General features: G+C 35.9%; 1 protein-coding gene across 4 annotated transcripts in view; it reads left to right on the top strand.

Annotated features, from left to right (window-relative positions):
* The window catches only part of CKAP5 (cytoskeleton associated protein 5), a 131449-nt gene that overhangs the window by 45785 nt on the left and 64184 nt on the right, over positions 1 to 21480 (top strand). For all 4 annotated transcript variants that reach the window (XM_077114587.1, XM_077114589.1, XM_077114588.1 and 1 more), the window contains exons 4-9: positions 909 to 1115; positions 8158 to 8329; positions 10080 to 10212; positions 10464 to 10564; positions 17913 to 18026; positions 19198 to 19302. In XM_077114587.1, coding sequence (XP_076970702.1) covers positions 909 to 1115; positions 8158 to 8329; positions 10080 to 10212; positions 10464 to 10564; positions 17913 to 18026; positions 19198 to 19302 — 832 coding nt within the window. The remainder of the gene's footprint in view (positions 1 to 908; positions 1116 to 8157; positions 8330 to 10079; positions 10213 to 10463; positions 10565 to 17912; positions 18027 to 19197; positions 19303 to 21480) is intronic.

Raw genomic sequence — 21480 nt, 5'->3', positions numbered from 1 at the left:
TCACTTTTAGAAGAAACTGAGGTTGTCAGCAAAGGAATTATCAGAATTTCACTCAAGGCATTTGGGCATTAGAAAACTTTTTCTATAAGGGTTTCCAGCTAGGTTATCCTAGAATTACATCTTTCTCCCTGTGGTCATTGAGAATTTTTATCTCTTGAGATATAATATTGATCAGACAACCTTTGTGACTACCTGCTGTTTTTTGACAAATGCTTTATATAATCCCAGTCAACCAAGTCTTTCTAATTCCTCATAGTTTAAGTTTTATTTAATTTAGAAGAGACTCAGAGAAGTAAAAGTACTGGTAAAATCTTGCCAAGAAGTCAAGAGTATCCATTTGTTTTTAAAGGTACAACATATTCATTCCCTCTGTAAAGAAATGCCCTTGTCCTAAGAAATACTTTCAGTGTCTTTTAAAAAAAGTGTTCAGAAAAGCAAGTACTCTGTAATCCTATTGTAAAATATATCTTCTCTTATATATATATATATAGAGAGAGAGAGAGACAGAGAGGAAGATATGAAAAGATAGAAGAAAAAAGGATAGACAAGCTTCCTCTTGGTGGGATTTTTGCTTTCTTGTTTCAATCTTCTGCATTTATAGACGGATTTAAAAATAATATATAACTCTTTAAATCCCTGTTTGGTTCTATTTCTTTACCTAATATGACATGTCTTAAAAACCATGCAAACCATAAAAGTTTAAGAAAATTTAAGAAAAGTTTAAGAAATTTAAGCTTGCATAAGTTTTAAAATTAGACATTCATTTCCTTTATTTTTCAGCACTATTAAATTTCTTATAACCCCCTCCTTCCTTGACTTTTCTCTAGTTCTTTCCACTAAAGTATATGTTGTTTTTGTTTTTGTTTTGTGGTGGTGGTGGTGGTGGTGGTTTACAATCCATGTTACAGAACCACTGGAGAAGTTGTATCAGGCGTTGTAAGCAAGGTATTCAACCAGCCTAAGGCCAAAGCCAAGGAGCTCGGCATGGAGATCTGTCTCATGTACATAGAGATTGAGAAAGGAGAGGCTGTGCAAGAAGAGCTCCTGAAAGGCCTGGACAGTAAGAACCCCAAGATCACAGTGGCCTGTACAGAGACCCTGAGGAAGGCCTTAAGGTAAGATTTTTTACTTTTGCTTTAGTTCTCTTAATAACTAGAACATTGCAATCTGAGTTTGGGTTCCTGGATTAAACAGAAGGGGAAACTGCTGGATTTGACTTGGTATGCCAGACCCTCCAGTAAACTGGCCTGAAAAAACCACTCAGGTGTGGCACATCTTGTGGAGTACTTGAACCCTTCACATGTGTTACATGGCTCTCTTATCTAAAACCCTTAGTAATGAAGATTAACAGGGAGTATTTTGACCCATTCTCAGATTAAAAATTAACCTTTTCTTGGAAAAGCACTCCTCGTATATTTAAACAGCTTTTTGTCTCTTGCTCCCCACAAGTATAGATTTCTGTATTTTGAAGTGTTGACTAAAGCAAACTTTGTTTAGGTGTCATTTTAATAAGGTAAAAGCAAAGGCTTTATATCTTTAAACAGAAGCAAAGCAGCTGCAAATAGAAAATTTTACTCTTATGTCTCTTTTTTTTTAACTTTTTTTAATTGTATATATAGTATAACATATATACAAAGCAAAGAAAAAAAAAAGCAATAGTTTTCAAAGCACTCTTCAACGAGTAGTTACAGGACAGATCCCAGAGTTTGTCTTGGGCTACCATGCGAACCTCTCAGATTTTTCCTTCTGACTGCTCCAGAATATAGGAGGCTAGTTGGAATAAATTTTTTTTTCATCACAATCAACTTTTTTTTCCTTTTTTATGAAAAATAACATATATATATAAATCAGTTTCAAAGCACAGCACCACAATTAGTTGTAGAATAGATTTCTGATTTTTGTATGGTTTACAATTCCACAATTTTAGGTTTTTCATCTAGCTGCTCTAAGAGATGAGAGACGGAAAGAAATATCAATGATTTAGCAATCATTTGTTAAATCCTACCTTCTCCGTATAACTCCACCATCACCTTTGATCTTTCTATCCCATTCTTTAGAGGTGTTTGGGCTATGCCCATTCTAAATTTTTCATGTTGGAAGCGGCTGTCAATAAAATGGTGTAGGGAGATGAAGAACTATCTGATATTCTGGAGAGGTTGGGCCCTCCAAGTTTCAGGACTTATGTGGTCTGGGACCCATCTGGAGGTTGTAGGTTTCTGGAAGGCGTTATGTGTTTTTATGAGTAGTGAATGGTATGTTCATTTTGTCATTTTAGAGACCTAGTTAATTGATTTGGTTATTAGCACTGTGCTTCTGTCAGTAGATCTGTTCTGTCTTTGGTAATAATAGATCTCTTAATAAAATCTATAATGCTATAATCTTCTGCCTTTAAATGTGAAGTTTCCAATCTGGAATGCAGTAAACTCTGGTTATTTCATTTTAGAATTGGGAGAATAAGGGAAGGAAAAGAACAGGTTGGGTATGTCTTACTATGTTGTCCTTTCAGATACTGTTATTTAGTCCTATTCTTGTGTGTTTCTTTAGCTGTCCTAAAGCATCTCAGGATCTAAAATGGTTCTTTGGTAGCTCCTTGGGGCCCTCAAGAACTTTGAAACCAAACTGCTCCTAGGTGCCAGAATCACTTTCTTTGTCAGTGATAGCATCAGGGGACCGGAAACACACTATTGCCCCTAAAACAGACTTCAGTTTTTCCATGGTAATATTTTTTCTTTAAGATTTTTATTAATTAAAAAAAATTACAAACAAGAAACACATTCTTGATAATCATTCCGTTCCACATATGTAATCAGTAATTCACAATATCATCACATAGTTGCATATTCATCATCATGATCCTTTCTTAGAACGTATGTATCAAATCAGAAAAAGAAATTAAAAGACAACAACAAAAAAAAAACAAAAAAAATTATGCATACCATGCCCTTACCCCTCCCTTTCATTGATCACTAACATTTCAGACTGCATTTATTTTAACATTTGTTCCCCCTATTATTTATTTTTATTCCATATGTTCTACTCGTCTGTTGATAAAGTAGATAAAACGAGCGTCAGACACAAGGTTTTCACAATCACAGAGTCACACTGTGAAAGCTATATCATTACACACTCATCACCAAGAAACATGACTACTGGAACACAACTCTGCATTTTCAGACAGTTCCCTCCAGCCTCTCCATTACATCTTGGATAACAAGGTGATATCTACTTAATGCGTAAGAATAACCTCCAGGATAATCTCTCGACTCTGTTTGAAATCTCTCAGCCATTGACACTTGGTCTCGTTTTACTTTTCCCCCTTTTGGTCGAGAAGGCTTTCTTAATCCCTTGATGCTGAGTCTCAGCTCATTCTAGGGTTTTTCTCAATCCCTTGATGCTGAGTCTCAGCTCATTCTAGGATTTCTGTCCCATGTTGCCAGGAAGGTCCACACCCCTGGGAGTCATGTCCCATGTAGACAGGGGGAGGGTGGTGAGTTTGCGTGTTGGGTTGGCTGGAGAGAGAGGCCACATTTGAGCAACAAAAGAGGCTCTCTTGGGGGTGACTCTTAGGCCTAATTTTAAGGAGGCCTGATATATCCTTTGTGGGGTTAAGTTTCATATGAACAACCCCCAAGACTGGGGGCTCAGCCTATAGCTTTGGTTGTCCACACTGCTTGTGAGAATATCAAGAATTCAACTTGGGGAAGTTGAATTTCTCCCCGTTCTCACTATTCCCCAAAGGGGACTTTGCAAATACTTTTCCACTCACTGATCAAATCATTCTAGGATTCATTGGGGCATCACTCTGGACAAACCAACAAAATCTCATGTCCTACCCAAGATTCCAAGTACTTATGGTGTTCAGTTAAGCTATCTACATAAGTTATATTAGGAGATGCACTAGTCCAAATATAAATTTTGTACCAAATAAACATTTTTTGCTTTAGTCTCACACATAAGGTGAAATTTTAAAATATTAATTACCATCTATTTTCAGCACCCTGCAGTAATGACATTCCTTTGTTCTTCCTCACGCAAAAACATTTTTAAATTTGTACATTTAGTCACTGTCGTTATACACTCCAAGGCATTCCTAGATTATACCATCTCAATCTTTATCATCTATCTTTCTTTGTGATTTCATTTATGCCCCCAGCCCTCCTCCCTCTGTCATTCTCACATTCAGCTTCATTCAGTGTTCTAACATAATTATATTACAGTTATGTAATATTGTGCTGTCCATTTCTGTGTTTTTATATTCAGTCCTGTTGTACAATCTGTATCCCTTCAGCTCCAGTTACCAAAATATCTTACCCTGTTTCTATCACCTGATGGTCTCTGTTACCAACGAAATATTCCAAGTTTATTCGCTAATGCCAGTTCATATCAGTGAGACCATACAGTATTTGTCCTTTTGTTTTTGGCCAATCTCACTCAGCATAATGTCCTTAAGGTCCATCATGTTACATACTTCATAACTTTATTCTGTCTTACAGCTACATAATATCCCATCATATGTATATACCACAGTTTGTTTAGCTACTCATCTGTTGATGGACATTTTGGCTATTTCCATCTCTTGGTAACTGTAAATAATGCTGCTATAAACATTGGTGTGCAAGTGTCCGTTTGTGTCCTTGCCCTCATGTCCTTTGAGTAGAGACAGCATATTGATGGGTCCTGTTTTTTAATTCATTCTGCCAGTCTATATCTTTTAATTGGGGAGTTTAATACATTACCATTTAGTGTTATTACTGTACAGGTAGTACTTTCTTCTACCATTTTGCCTTTTGGATTTTATATGTCATATCTAATTTTCCTTTCCTTTACTCATAGTCTTCCTTTCTACTCTCTTCTCCACACCTCTCTCTTCTGTCTTTTCATATCTGTCTCTAGTGCTCCCTTTAGTATTTCTTGCAGAGTTGGTCTCTTGGTCACAAATTCTCTCAGTGATTTTTTGTCTGAAAATGTTTTAATTTCTCCTTCATTTTTGAAGGACAGTTTTGCTGGATATAGAATTCTTGGTTGGCAGTTTTTCTCTTTTAATAATTTAAATATATCATCCCACTGTCTTCTTGCCTCCATGTTTCCTGCTGTGAAATCTACACATAGTCTTATTGGGCTTCCCTTGTATGTGATGGATTGCTTGTCTCTTGTTGCTTTCAAGATTCTCTTTCTCTTTGACCTCTGACATCGTGATTAGTAAATGTCTTGGAGTACGTCTATTTGGATCTATTCTCTTTGGTGTATGCTGCACTTCTTAGATCTGTAATTTTAAATCTTTCATAAGGGTTGGGAAATTTTCAGTGATGATTTCCTTCATTAGTTTTTCTCCCCCTTTTCCCTTCTCTTCTCCTTCTGGGACACCCACAACACGTATATTCATGCGCTTCAAATTGTCCTCCAATTCCCTGAGTCCCTGCTCATATTTTTCCATTTTTTTCCCTATATTTTCTTTTTCTTGTTGGATTTCAGATGTTCCGTCCTCCAGTTCACTAATCCTATGTTCTGCCTCTTGAAATCTACCATTGTAGGTTTCCATTGTTTTTTTCATCTCTTCTACCGTGCCTTTCATTCCCGTATGTTCTGTGATTTTTTTCAGACTTTCGATTTCTTCTTTTTGTTCATTCTTTGCCTTCTTTATATCCTCCCTCAATTCATTGATTTGGTTTTTGATGAGGTTTTCCATGTCTGTTCGTATATTCTGAATTCATTGTTTCAACTCCTGTATCTCATTTGAATTGTTGGTTTGTTCCTTTAACTGGGCCATATCTTCAGTTTTCCTAGTGTGATTTGTTATTTTTTGCTGGTGTCTAGGCATTTAATTACCTTAATTAGTTAATTCTGGAGATTGCTTTCACTTCTTTTACCTGGAGTTTTCTTGCTGGATGAATTTGTTGTCTCTCTGTTCTTTGACATTCAGTTCAGCTTTATCTGGACCTCTAGCTTAGGTTTTGTTTAACAGGAGAATTTTTCAGTTCTTTTTTTTCTTGTTTCTTGCCCTGCTTGTATGGTGCCTTTTTCCCCCCACCCTTGGGAGGGTCTGTGTAGGTGTTATAGACTCCAGCCAGATTTTCCCAGACCAAACTGGACTCCTATCAGGTGGAAAGAGTCACCTGCATCGGTTTTCCCTGAGGGTGAGACCCAACAAATTGAAAGACTTTCCTATGAAGTCTCTGGGCTCTGTTTTTCTTATCCTGCCCAGTATGAGGCACTTGTCTGCCTGCAGGTCCCACCAGCATAAGGTGATGTAGTACCTTTAACTTTAGCAGACTCTCCCTGCTGGGGGTGGGGTGGAGACAGAGGAGAGGTTGTAGGCTGGTTTTAATGGCTTCAAATTGCCAAGCCCTGGGGTTTGAATTCCTTGAGGGAGGGATTCCACCTGAGTTGGGCTTCACCCCTCCCCTGGGGAAGGCACAGGCGGGAGACAGCATTTCTGCCTATGCCTGGGGCAGTTTCAGCCTGAAAATTCCTCCCGCTGTATCCACAAGCAGTCAAGCCTGTGTAGAAAAACAGCCACAAAAACCTCTGTTTCTTTTCTTTTTTTTCTTTTTGCGTCAGCCCTTCCTCCTTGGCGCTAGGGCAAAAATGAGCAGCCTCTGCTTTGACCAGGTTCACCTGAGCTGGGGGCCTATTTTTAGTAGTCAGAATTTGTCCATTAATTCCACAGTTGGCGTTTGATTGGGCTCAGTTCCTGCTGCTTTTAAAGTTGCTTTCCTTTCCCCACTGGGAAGCAGCCTGTGGGGAATGGGCGCCGGCCACTGTGGCTTGGGGAACTCATGGTTCTGGGGGGACTCGCAGCAGGTCCAGCTGGTCCAGACTGGGGTACACTGTGTGTCCGGTCACTGACATGGCCCCAGGAGCTGTTCTGTCCTGTTTCTGGTTATTTAATAGTTGTTCTGGAGGACAGCTAAAAGGTGTGCATTGCTAAGCCGCCATCTTGATTGTTAGTCCTCTATGGTAATATGTTTAATATCAAAATTAGGTTTTGATTTGTTAAAGTGTATTTTCCATCTGTTTTTCTATCTTTCATAAGCAGTTCAGGAGGGAGAAATGAGGGGGAAAAATCAGATGAGGTAGTAGTTATGAGGTTCCAAATCTTAGGTTCTTAAGATACAATGTTAAGTATTCGTAAAGCAAAATGAGTTATCATAATGATGATTTCTTATTTCTCTTCTAGTTTTAGAGTTTAGCTGAGTTGTTAATATGTTCTTTTCTATTAAAATAAAGGTCATTTGAAAGAAAATCTTAGAGATCATGTAGTTTGTTTTCATGGTATGATATCTGTGTGTAAACTATGTCACATCGCCAGGTGTCTTGTTAAGGATCACTTTCTGGGGGAAGTATTTTCACAGTAGTTCTCCTTTTACTTGGAGTAGAGCAACAGCTATTACTAAAAAATTTGTTGCTTGCCTACTGTGCATATGAAATAAATAATGTATGGGTCCTACTCAAACAGATTTTCTGTGTTCTTTCATTACTAAATTCCTCCTGCTCCAAATTTAGTTTATTCAGGAATGTTAACAGTGACATCAGAAAGCTAAAATTGACCAGTTGGGAACTTAAAAATATAATACATGGAAGATATATAACATTAAATGTGCTGTTTTTGTAAAAGAAGACAATACAATTGTTTTCCCCATGGAAAGCTGAAACAGATTTAAGTTGACCAAGGTTGTACTGTGATAGCTGTGAAGTCAGGAATGAAACACATACTGTCAGAATTCTTGATCTTTTTATGAGTGAATCACTTTAATTTTTAAATTATTAAGGGTCTGTTAAAGGTAGGTTTCACTCATTTGAGCATCTTTATAAAATGATTCATTTAATTTTGTAAGCATATATATAGATATAAATATAGAGAGATATGCATTTAAGGTAATTCACAATAGTTTGGCCTTTATGGATTTGAGCTTCAGTTATCTAGATTAGTTGCTAAATGGTAATACTATTTTTGGCCTTAGGCTATAATATTTGTGAAAGAATATAATCTAAATATAGACATAGTATTAGTTCCTTCTTTTTGTTGCCTTAAAGAAACCTCAATCTGTGTAACCCTATAAATGTATAGATTCAGGACTATGTTTGAATGAATGAATTCTAACACTTAAGCGTATTGCCTATTGACAAATTTCTAAAATTCTAATTTTTTTCTTCTAGTGAATTTGGTTCAAAAATTATCTTACTTAAGCCAATTATCAAAGTGTTGCCAAAACTCTTTGAATCTCGAGAAAAGGCTGTTCGAGATGAAGCCAAACTAATTGCTGTGGAGATTTACAGATGGATTCGGGATGCTCTGAGACCCCCGTTACAAAATATAAACTCTGTCCAGGTGAGGCATAAAGTTTTCTGTTTGTCTTTGCATAATGTTTACAAAGATATTTCCTTCCTGTGATTAACTGATATTCCTCTTGTACATATAATGATTTTTCACATTTAAATTTGACTTCTGCTAGATATTCTCACAAGCAGTGCGGACAACCAAAACTATAGTCTGAGCCCCCAATCTTGGGGGTTATTCATATGAAACTTAACCCCACAAAGGATATATCAGGCCTCCTTAAAATTAGGCCAAAGAGTCACCCCCAAGAGAACCTCTTTTGTTGCTCAGATGTGGCCTCTCTCTCCAGCCAGCACAAAAAGCAAACTTACCACCCTGCCCCTGTCTATGTGGGACATGACTCCCAGGGGTGTGGACCTTCCTGGCAACATGGGACAGAAATCCTAGAATGAGCTGAGACTCAGCATCAAGGGATTGAGAAAAACCCTAGAATGAGCTGAGACTCAGCATCAAGGAATTGAGAAAACCTTCTCAACCAAAAAGGGAAAGAGTGAAATGAGACAAAATAAAGTGTCAGTGACTGAGAGATTCCAAACAGAGTCGAGAGGTTATCCTGGAGGTTATTCTTACGCATTAAGTAGATAATCACCTTGTTATCCAAGATGTAATGGGGAGGCTGGAGGGAACTGCCTGAAAATGCAGAGCTGTGTTCCAGTAGCCATGTTTCTTGGTGATGACTGTGTAATGATATAGCTTTTGCAATGTGACTATGTGATTGTGAAAGCCTTGTGTCTGACCTCGTTTTATCTACTTTATCAACAGACGAGTAGAACATATAGAATAAAAATAAATAATAGGGGGAACGAATGTTAAACTAAATTTAGATTGAAATACTAGTGATCAATGAAAGGAAGGGGTAAGGGGTATGGTATGTATGAATTTTTTTCTGTTTTCTTTTTATTTATTTTTCTGAATAGATGCAAATGTTCAAGAAATGATCATGATGATGAATATGCAACTATGTGATGATATTGTGAATTACTGATTATATATGTAGAATGAAATGATCAAAAGTTAAGAAAAATTAAGAATTACTGATTGCATATGTAGAATGGAATGATTTCTAAATGTTGTGTTAGTTAATTTTTTTAATAAAAAAAAGTTAAAGAAAAAGATATTACTATTATGTATAGTCCATAGTTTGCAGTAAGTGCTTTACCCCCTTATGCCACTGTTTTACTAACTCTTTGTACAAGAAAACACTACTTTCTAAATAGAAAATTTGTAGGTCAAATGCCTCTTTACAGTTCTTGAAAAATCAAAAAAAAATTTTAATTCAGTTGTTTTTTTTTCTGAGCATGGCTAAGTTTTTCTCCTATTACTTTGTCCTCTCAAGTTAAAAACCATAAATTCAATGATTCCAATGTTAGTGTTGAATCTACATCAGCATAAAAGATTATTTTATAATGCTATTGTATGTCAGGATTTAATATAGATTGGAAAAATACATTCTCTATTGGCTTTTATTATAATTGGTTTTGGAAATTGGTTTATGATACAGAAATAGCTGAACTCATGAATTAATAAAGGTATATTAACAGTGGATTTTATTCTTCTCTCTCAGTGCCTAGATATACGTCCTTTAGTAAATGTTAAGTTGGTTTGACTTGGGATACAAAATATATACAATTTCAATTATGTTAAGTGCCCTCTTAGAGCCAAATAGATAAGAAATTGGGTTCAATTCTTATAGATAGAGATGTGTTTCTAAAATATTTTGTCTGTGTCTCCCCCCACACAGTTGAAAGAACTAGAAGAAGAATGGGTCAAACTGCCAACAGGTGCTCCTAAACCAAGCCGATTTCTGCGTTCCCAACAAGAACTAGAAGCTAAATTAGAACAGCAGCAATCTGCTGGTGGAGATGCTGATGGAGGTTAGCCAAGTTTTTATAAAAACACTGGTTTTTATAGCAATTTGCAGAACTAGCACTTTTACAAGACCCTGTGTTTGCTAAGCAAATTTTGTAGGACTGTCATTTAATAAAATATAAGATGGATGTAGCGTTTATAACCTTTGCATACCTGATGAAATCTTAGTATGGAAGGGAGGGATAACTTTTTGATAAGTAAAACAATAAAGTAATGTCATCTGTTTTAATAGTTTGTCTTATTTTTGTCTTTGAAGGTGGTGACGATGGTGATGAAGTGCCACAAATAGATGCTTATGAGCTTTTGGAAGCGGTAGAAATTCTTTCCAAACTTCCAAAAGACTTTTATGACAAAATTGTAAGTAGTGGTTAAACAGTTTCTTATTTAGTTTAATTATATTTCTTTAGTTTTACCATACAGTGGGTTGGCTTAACGATGGGAATCTATTGGTCAGTTTCAGAGTTTAAGAGGCCTTCTTCCTCCCAGGTTATCTTCACTGGCCAGCAGTCTCTAGGCTTCCTTGCCTTTTCTTTCACATGACAGTGCACATGGCAGAAGCCTTTATATTCTGCGTTTTGTTGCCTTCCAGCTTCTTACTTCTCTTGCTGTTTGTCTTCTCTATAAGACCTCTAGGAATAGGATTCTGACCCATCCTGATTCAGTTGGTCTATGCCTTAGCTGAAGTAACCTCATCAAAAAGTCCTATTTATAATGGGTTCACACTCACAAAAATGGACTAAGATTGATAGCAAGTTTTTCTGGGATATATAACTCAAGCCCCAACAACTTATTTTATTTTAAAAATTACTTGAATAGAATTAAGAATACTCTGCTTAGCCCTTGTCTGATGCACTCCCTTCCACCCTATATCTTCCCTCGTAGAGTGAGTTAGTGGTGTCGTTCTTCTTTGCTCCCGTAATACTTGGTGTCTGCCCCTCTACATCACGTTTTTTAAATGTCTTGCCAAAAACCAGAGCTTTATTCTTTTGTAAAAGAGGCTTTATTGAGGTATATCTACATACGATACAATCCAACCACAGTGTACAATCAGTAGCTCACAGTATAAAATCAGAGCTGTTTATTCTTCATGCAGTCAATTTTAGAAGATTTTCATTACTCCGAAAATAAGACCCATACCCCTTGTCTGCCCCTATTATTGACCCTTAGCATTGATGTTCTTTCTGCACCTGTAGCAAGCGTACCACATTAAAATAATATTGGTAACTATAGTCCATAATTCGCATTAAGTGCATTTTTCCATATGCCACTCAATTATTAACTCCTTGTAATAGTGACATGCATTTGTTCTAGTTCATTAAAGAGCATTCTTTTATCTGTACTGTTGATTACAATCATCATCCATAATAGGGTTCATTATGTATACAGTGCCATATTTTATCCTCTAACTTTCCTTCTGTTGACATACACAAACCTAAGCTTCCCCTTTCAACCGGTCTTACGCATAATTCATTGCTGTTAATTAGACCCACCACCTCTATTCATTTCCAAACATTTACATTTGACCTAATTAAAAATACTGTACAAATTAAGCATCCACTCCCTGTTCTCTACCCTTATTCTGTCTCCAGGTAACCTACATTCTAGATTTTAACTGAGTTTGCTTATATGATTAGTTCATATTAATGAGTTCGTACAACATTTGTTCTCTTGTGTTTGACTTACTTCACTCGGTGTCCTCAAGGTCCATCTATGTTGTCACCTACCTCATTCCTTCTTATTTCTGAATAATATTCCATTGTGTGTGTGTGTATACACACAAACACACACACTACATTTTGTTTATCCTTTCATCAGTTGATGGACACGGGTTATTTCCATCTTTTGGCAATCATGAATAATACTGCTGTGTGCATTTGTGTGCAAATGTCTTTTCACAACCCTGCTTTCAGTTCTGAGTATATATATATATATATATACATACCTAGTAATAGGATTGCCAGATTATATAGCATTTCTATACAAAGCTTCCTGAGAAACTGCCACTGTCCTCCACCGTGGCTATACCATTCTTCATTCCTACCAGCAGTGAATAAGTGTTCCTATTTCTCTACATCATCTCCAGCATGTGTAGTTTTCTGTTGTTTTGATAATGGTCATTCTAGTGGGTGTGAAATTGATTCCTCATTGTGGTTTTGATTTGCATTTCCCTAATAGCTAGTGATATGGAACATCTTTTCATGTGCTTTTTAGTCATTTGTACTTTCTCTTTGGAAAAGTATCTACTCAAGTCTTTGGCCCATTTTTAAATTGGGTTGTTTGTCTTTTTGTTGAGTTGTAGGATTTCTTTATATATTCTGGATTTTAAACCCTTAATCAGATATCTGGTTTCCAAACATTTTCTTCATTGAGTACACTCCCTTTTCACTTCCTTGACAAGGTCCTTTGAGGCATAAATGTATTAATTCATCTCTTTATCTATTTCTTCTTTCATTGTTCATGCTTTGGGAATAAAGGTCTAAGAAACCACTGCCTGCCACAAGATCTTGAAGATATTTCCCTACTTCTATGAGTTTTATTCTCCTAGCTCTTATGTTTAGGTCTTTAATCCATTTTGAGTTAATTTTGATATAAGATGTGAGGTATGAATCTTCTTTCACTACTTTGGATATGGATATCCAGTTTTTCCAGCTCCATTTTTTTTGAAACTGTTCTATCCCGATTGAGTGGTCTTGACAGCCTTGTCAAAATTGAGTTGACCATATATGTGAAGGTCTGTTTCTGAACTCTCAATTCAATTCCATCGGTCAAGGTGTATCGTTAGGGCAGTACCATGCTGTTTTGACCACATATGCCTGCGATAGTGTTCTAGTTTGCTAGCTGCCAGAATGCAATGTACCAGAAACAGAATGGCTTTTAAAGAGGGGAATTTAGTAAGTTGCTAGTTTACGGTTCTAAGGCCATAAAAATGTTCAAACTAAAGCATCCAGGAAAGATACATTGGTTCAAGAAGGCAAATGAAATTCAAGGTTTCTCTCTCAAGTGAGAAGGCACATTGTGAACACAGACACAGTTTCTCTCTCAGCTGGAAGGGCACATGGTGAACACAGCGTCATCTGCTAGCTTTCTCTCCTGGCTTCCTGTTTCTTGAAGCTCCGCAGGAGGCATCTTCCTTCTTCATCTCCAAAGATCACTGGCTCGTGGACTCTCAGCTTCATGGTACTGCAGCATTCTCTGCTCTCTCCAAATCTTCTTCATTTTCCAAAATGTTTCCTCTTTTATAGGACTCCAGAAACTTCTCAAGACCCACCCACATGATTGGAGACATGTCACCTAATCCAATTTAACAACCACTCTTGATTAAATCACATCTCCAGGGAGATGCTCTGATTACAGTTTCAAACATACAGTATTGAATAGGGATCATTCTGCCTTTAAGAAATGGGATTTAGATTAAAACATGGCTTTTCTAGGGGACATACATTCTTTCAAACCAGCAGAGGTAGCTTTGTAATATGCTTTAAAGCTAGGAAGTGTGAGTCCGTCAACTTCGTTTTTCTTTCTCAAGATGTTTTTGGTTGTTTGGGCCCTTAATCCTTCCAAACAAATTTGATGGCTAATTTTTCCATTTTTGTGAAGTAGGCTTTTGGAATTTTGATTGGGATTACATTGAATCTGCAAATAAATTTGGGTAGAACTGAGATTTTAACAATATTTAATTTTCTAATCCATGAACACAGAATGTTCTTCCATTTATTTAGGTCTCCCTTGATTTATTTTAACAGTGGTTGTACTTGGTAAAATTTACATCCTTGGTATACATCCTTGGTAAAATTTATTCCTAGACATTTGGTTCTTTCAGTTAGTATTTTAAATGGAATTTTTTTCTTGATTTTTTTTTTCTCCTCAAATTGCTCCTTACTAGTATATAGAAAATTATTTGGTTTTCTTATGTTCCTTTGCATATCTGGAATAATACCCACTTAATCATGGTGTATCCTACTTTTAAATATTTTATTTTTATTTTTTTATCTTTTACATGGGCAGTCACCAGGAATCGAACCCGGGTCCTCGGGCATAGCAGGCAAGCGTTCTTACCTGCTGAGCCACCATGGCCCCTATCCTACTTTTAATTTGCTGATGGATTCATTTTGTTGAGGATTTTTGCATCTATGTTTATAAGAGGCATTGATCGGTAATTTTTTTTCTTGAGGTATCTTTATCTGGCTTTGGTATTAAGGTGATGATGGCCTCTTAGAATGAGTTAGGGAGTATTCGTCCTGTTCACATTTTTGGAAGAGTTTGAACAGGATTGGTATTCATTCTTCTTGGAATGTTTAGTAAAATTCGCCTATGAAACCATCTAGTCCTGGACTTTTCTTTGTAGGGGGTTTTTGATTATTGATTCAATCTCTTTACTAGTTCCTGCTGTGTTGAGATCTTCTATTTCTTCTTTAGTCAGTGTTGGTAGTTTGTGTGTTTATAGGAATTTGCTCATTCCATCTAAGTTATCTAATTTGTTGGCGTACAGTTGTTCATAGCATCCTTTTATCCATTTTAATTCAGTGGAGTCAATAGTAATGTCCCCGTTTGCCTCTGATTTGAATTATTTGTGTCCTCCTCTCTTTCTCTCTCTCTCTCTCTCTCTCTCTCTCTCACTCTCACTCTGTCAGTCTAGCTAAAGTTTCGTTGGTTTTATTGATCTTCTCAAAAAACAAAGTTTGGGTTTGTTGGGTTTTTTTTTCCCCAGAGAAGTTATGGGTTTTCAGACCAATCATGCATAAAATAGAAGATTCCCATACACCACCCCACCACGACCTTGCATTGGTATAGAACATTTGTTACAGTTGATGACAGCACTATTTTATAATTTTACTGCTATAAATAGGCCAGCATTTATTGAGAGATTCTATGTTCTAGGCACTATGTGAAGCAATTTACATAGATTAGAATACCTAATATACAGGCCTGTAGAATGTATTATTATTGTTATTATCATTATTTCAAATTATTTTAATTAAAGAAGTGGTATGTTTACAGAAACATCATGAAAAAATACAACATTTTCACACACCCCCCTATTGTTGACACTTTACGTGAGTGTGGTACCTTTGCCACAGTTGATGACAGAATATTAAAATGGTACTATTAACTGTAGCCCATAGTTTATTACATTAGGTGTATTTTTTTTTCCCATATACCACCCTAACACTCTATATTAATGTCATACGTTTGTTATAATTTTGAAAGATCCTTCTGTTTGTATTAATCCCAATCCATCATCCTGGCTTCACTGTATATGTTTTATCTTCGAACTTTCGTTCAAGTAACATACATGACCCAAAACTTCCCCTTTCAAGCACATTCGGATACATACTTTAACTCTGTTAATTATGATGTGGTATTGTTACCACCATCCATTTCCAAACCTCTACAGTCAACCCAAAGAGATATTCTGTATAAATTAATTCTCTTATTTCCACTCTAGTCTTCGTTATTTCCTTCTTTCTGCTGGCTTTGAGTTTAGTTTGGTCTTATTTTTGTAGATCTTCCAGATTACAGATCTTTTGTCAGATTAGCCTCTGATTTATAATACTCTTTTTTTTTTTTAATGTAAGCATTTGGAGTTTTAAAGTTCTGTTGCTGCACGTCGTAGGTTTTGGTATATTGTGTTTTCGTTTTCATTTGCCTGATATTATTTCCCAATTTCCCTGTGATTTCTTCTTGGACTCATTGGTTGGTTGAGAATGTGTTAATTTCCACATATTTGTAAATTTTACATTTTTCCCTGTTACGGATTTCTAGCTTCATTTCGTTGTGGTTGGACAAGATGTATTGTATTATTTCAATGTTTTTTTAATTTATTGAAACTTGTTTTGTGACTTAACACATATCTCTCCTGGAGAATGACCCGTATGTACTAGAGAAGTATGTATAGTCTCCTGTTGTTGGGTGAAGTATTCTGTGTATTTCTGTTAGATCTAGTTGGTTTATATTATCATTGAAGTCTTCTCTGTCCTTATTGATCTGTGTAGATGTTCTATTCATTATTCAAAGTGGTATATTAAAGTTTTCAATTAATATAGAATTGTCTATTTCTCCCTTCAAATCTATGTGTTGGAGCTCTGCCATTAGATTTATATATATTTGTAACTGTTGTGCCTTCTTGTTGAATTGACTCCTTCTGTTAGTATACACTGTCCTTCTTTGTCCTTTGTAGCAGTTTTTGACCTAAAATCTATTTTCTCTGATATTAGTTTAGCTACCCCAGCTCTCTTTTGGTTATTATTTACATGATATATATTTTTTATCCTTTTACTTTCAACCTACTTGTATATTTAAATTTAACATGTGTCTCTTGTAATTGTTAGTTGGCTTTAGGAATTTCCCTGTTTAGGGTTTCCAGTGCCCCCTTCTACTCCATATGATTTTCTCTCCTCCTAGGTACTCTATTGAATTATTTAAAGCAGGTAATCCTTTGTCCCACGCTGCTTTGACTTAATTGTGTATTACCGTGCTTAAATTGTTTGCAAGTTGCTATTGCCTTCAGGGCAAATTCTGAGAGGATGAACCACAGATAGGTGTCCTGAATTAGTGGTTCAAGCAGCCAGGCTATATATCGGCTTCCACATATAAGCACCTCAGTGTGTGCATAGGGTTACTCTGCTCCTTCTGGAACAGGGCCCGGGACCTGCAATGGGAGCTTAGGCCAGTTCACGCTGGGGAGGGATGGAGGGGAGGAACCAGCAAGGGCAGCACTGGTTTATCATACTGTTTGTTGTTTTTTTTTCTTTAAAAATGTTTTTTATGTTGAAATATAACATGTATGCAAAGAAAAGGAAGAAAAAGCAATAATTTTCAAAGTGTACTTCAACTAGTAGTTACAGAACAGATCTCAGAGTGTGTTATGGTTTACCATTCCATTATTTCCGATTTTCCTTCTACCTGCTCCAAAACACTGGAGGCTAGAAGAAGTGATTCAGCAGCCACACTTGTTTGTTAAATCTGTTCTCTGTTATACGTACTGGGTGGGGGTCATGACCCACCAGACCCACCCTGCTGTCCCAGTCGTAATCTCCCCACCTCCCCCCTCCCTGTAAAATACTAGAGGCCCACTTCCATCACTCACTCCCCAGGACCAAAGTCCTGGTCACTTTTTCCCTATCTTCTACCATGTCCTGTGGAGCAGAGGTGAATCTTGTCTACCTTACTGCTCCATCTTCCCAAATACCTCTCATACTGTTTGTGAGTTGCTTTTTTCTTGATTTGGCACTTAACCCAGTTACTGCACCCTTTATCCTTTTAATTGTTTTCCGGGGTTTTGAGAAGAATTGTTCTGCCAGTGTTTGCTTGTTGTTCAAAGATTCTGTTGTGACCAGAACGTTGAAGCTGCCATCTTGGTACCAAAAGTCCCTTTCTATTAGTGTTTTTTTATCAACACCTGCTTACTAAAATCTGCCTGCTAATTAAGAAGGAATAAGTTAATGGCACCTCATTTGGCTTACTTATAAAATTTTTGGGTTATGACATTTTATAAAAATAGTTCTTATATATAAACAAAAATTTATGTATATGAAAAAAACATTCCAAATGCCTGAAGACTTTTGCAATTTTGTTTTTCAACTAATTTTAGAAAAAATTTCTTGAAATAAAACCGTTATATCTTTTAATTAGTAGAGTAGAAGAAACAGACTTGTATTCTGCTCTCATGTTTTATTCTACAAGTGACTTATATTATGTCTTGCAGGAGGCAAAAAAATGGCAAGAGAGAAAAGAAGCTCTGGAGGCTGTAGAAGTACTAGTGAAAAACCCCAAACTGGAAGCAGGCGATTATGCGGATTTAGTAAAAGCATTAAAGAAGGTGACTGTGATGAGTTAAAGCATTGGTATCCTAATAATAGAATTTTTCTTCATTAGTCATGTTTATCACAAATGTACATTACTATTTAAAGAACATTGATGCCTTTTAAATTACAGGCATAAGTTGAAGATCTTTCAGAATTATCCTAAAGTAGTGTGAAGGGAGTGTTTTTCAATTTCTGTGTATTATCACTTTGACTTTTAAGTATGTTGTTTGATAGCTTCTCTCAGTCTCAAGAAAAAGAGGTTTTGCTGATCTAGAACAAAATATTCAAGTTTTATGGTTCTGTGGGATAAGCAATTTAAATTGGCTTCATTTAATGGGGCAAATATTAAATGAGTGTTTTTTCACTGGATAGCAGATAATAATAGACTAACATTATACCGGCATGTAAGGCAAAGGACATGGGGATATGTGGTAATTAAGCAAACAAGTACTGAATAATAAATAAACATTTTTAGAAAATATACTCTTTTAGTATTGCTTAGGTTCAACTGAGTTGAATGCTGCTGGTGGTGGTTTTTTTTACTTAATGGCTTTTTATAAAATCTGAAAGTATAGACCAAATATTGTGGATGTAACTTGAAAGCTTGAAAACAAACTCTAAAGACATCCTTTTGAATGGAGCAAATTTTGATTACTCCCTGAGCCAGAAATTACAGAGAATTAGAATGGTAGGAGGAAGTTAATCTTTAACTGTATTCATATGTAAGTATTTCTCATAATTGGCCTTCCTTTGCACCTTTTTCCACATGAGACTTAAGAGGCAGGGATATGATTTGTTAGAATCTTTGTTCAGTCATCAGTCTTGTATCTTGAAGAGCCACAGACCCAAGTAAAATTAATTAAAAGAAAATTTCCCTAAAGAGGAAAAGGGCTTTTAACAGCCCATGAAGTGAGCATCTGATTCTCTTAAGTTCTTCCAACTTATGGTTTTTGCCAGGAATGTTATTGCTGTTACTGAATTTTCAGTATGTCAATATATTTGAGGCTCTACTTGAGGCAAGGAAGTTCTCAAACTTGTTATTATCAAAAAGAATGTTTCATCTTTGTAGGAAACAAAATTGGTAGCCATGAGCATAATAGCTTTCAGAGTTCTGAGAATAAACTTTTAGTTCCCCCTCTACGGAGCCACAGCTATTTTATTTTTCCTTTTTCTCCCCTTTTATAGGTTGTTGGAAAAGACACCAATGTCATGTTGGTGGCTTTGGCAGCGAAGTGTCTTACTGGCCTGGCTGTTGGGCTAAGGAAGAAATTTGGACAATATGCAGGACATGTAAGTAACATTCCTTTTTATATACAGATCAATAGAATGACAGGCTAGTCTGCTTTATGCTTTATAACAACTCTTTGGCATAGATGTTGCTATATTGGGCAAAGTAAGTCTCTCACTAAGTTTATTAATATTTAGCAAAGCTCTTCACAACACTTCAATAAAGATGTCATTTGTAACTTAATTCATTAGCTTCATGTTTTAGAAAATGAAGCCCTTGGCCTAGAGTACTTAGTTGGATTGATCTGTTTATTTATTTATTCATATCCTGTTTTGTTCTTAAAATGGGATGAAATAAAACATGAAATAACTAGGACAGAGTGAAAATGAGAGTAGGAAAGGCAATATAAAACCAGAAGTGAGGCCAGTATGTAAAATGTATTCTATAGTGTTTTCCTGTTTTTACAAAAGAATAATTTACTTATATGCATGAGATGTTTTATATATGTATGCTGTTATTGATATACAGTTTAATTGATCTGAAAAAAAGTTGATGGGAGATGTTTGTTAAATATATTGTTTTTATTGTATAAGTTTGGTAGCAGTTTTAATGAGATGTTTTCTTTAACTGTGGCATCTGTCGATTGACCTCAAAGTCTGGTCTAAATTACTTACTTTTCAGTATCTTAAAAAGTGACCTTACTGAATTTTAGGGTTCAAATTCCTAACCATTTGACCATTTTATTTTTTATTATTATTTTTTTAATTAATTAATGGAAAAAAAAGAAATTAACCCAACATTTAGAAATCATACCATTCTACATATGTAATCAGTAATTCTTAACATCATCACATAGATGCATAATCATCGTTTCTTAGTACATTTGCATCGGTTTAGAGAAACTAGCAACACAACAGAAAAAGATATAGAATGTTAATATAGAGAAAAGAAATAAAAGAAATAATAATAGTAAAAAAAAAAACAAAAAAAACCTATAGCTCAGATGCAGCTTCATTCAGTGTTTTAACATGATTACTTTACAATTAGGTATTATTGTGCTGTCCATTTTTGAGTTTTTGTATCTAGTCCTGTTGCACAGTCTGTATCCCTTCAGCTTCAATTACTCATTATCTTACCCTGTTTCTAACTCCTGCTGGACTCTGTTACCAATGACATATTTCAAGTTTATTCTCGAATGTCGGTTCACATCAGTGGGACCATACAGTATTTGTCCTTTAGTTTTTGGCTGGACTCACTCAGCATAATATTCTCTAGGTCCATCCATGTTATTACATGCTTCATAAGTTTATCTTGTCTTAAAGCTGCATAATATTCCATCGTACGTATATACCACAGTTTGTTTAGCCATTCTTCTGTTGATGGACATTTTGGCTGTTTCCATCTCTTTGCAATTGTAAATAACGCTGCTATAAACATTGGTGTGCAAATGTCCGTTTGTGTCTTTGCCCTTCAGTCCTTTGAGTAGATACCTAGCAATGGTATTGCTGGGTCGTATGGCAATTCTATATTCAGCTTTTTGAGGAACCGCCAAACTGCCTTCCACAGTGGTTGCACCATTTGACATTCCCAACAGTGGATAAGTGTGCCTCTTTCTCCGCATCCTCTCCAGCACTTGTCATTTTCTGTTTTGTTGATAATGGCCATTCTGGTGGGTGTGAGATGATATCTCATTGTGGTTTTGATTTGCATTTCTCTAATGGCCAGGGACATTGAGCATCTCTTCATGTGCCTCTTGGCCATCCGTATTTCCTCTTCTGGTAGGTGTCTGTTCAAGTCTTTTTCCCATTTTGTAATTGGGTTGGCTGTCTTTTTGTTGTTGAGTTGAACAATCTCTTTATAAATTCTGGATACTAGACCTTTAACCATTTGACCATTTGATTCCTTAGATTGCCTTATGAGTCTCTTCGTAGTCCCAAGTCATATCTCAGTTTTACATTGTGAGACTCATATCTAGTATCACTATGGAGCTTGCTTACTCATAGCCTTAAAAATAATTTCAGACAACTAAAGAAAAAAACCACAAATGTACTATCAAATAACTAATGACTGGCTTAACAGGAAAATTTTCAAGATCTTTAAAAACCTTAGACATATGAACTGTAAAATGGAGCATGTGTGTGTGTGTTATCAATGTAATAACTACTTTTTGGTCAATTTTGTGTTATTTATTAGAATATTTATACTTTTTTATTAGGAATAACTTTTCAAGCTGGAAAGTA

The sequence above is a fragment of the Tamandua tetradactyla genome, chromosome 8, assembly GCF_023851605.1.
Source record: "Tamandua tetradactyla isolate mTamTet1 chromosome 8, mTamTet1.pri, whole genome shotgun sequence".
Classification (NCBI taxonomy): Eukaryota; Metazoa; Chordata; class Mammalia; order Pilosa; family Myrmecophagidae; genus Tamandua; species Tamandua tetradactyla.
This window is presented reverse-complemented; position numbering and strand designations above follow the sequence as displayed.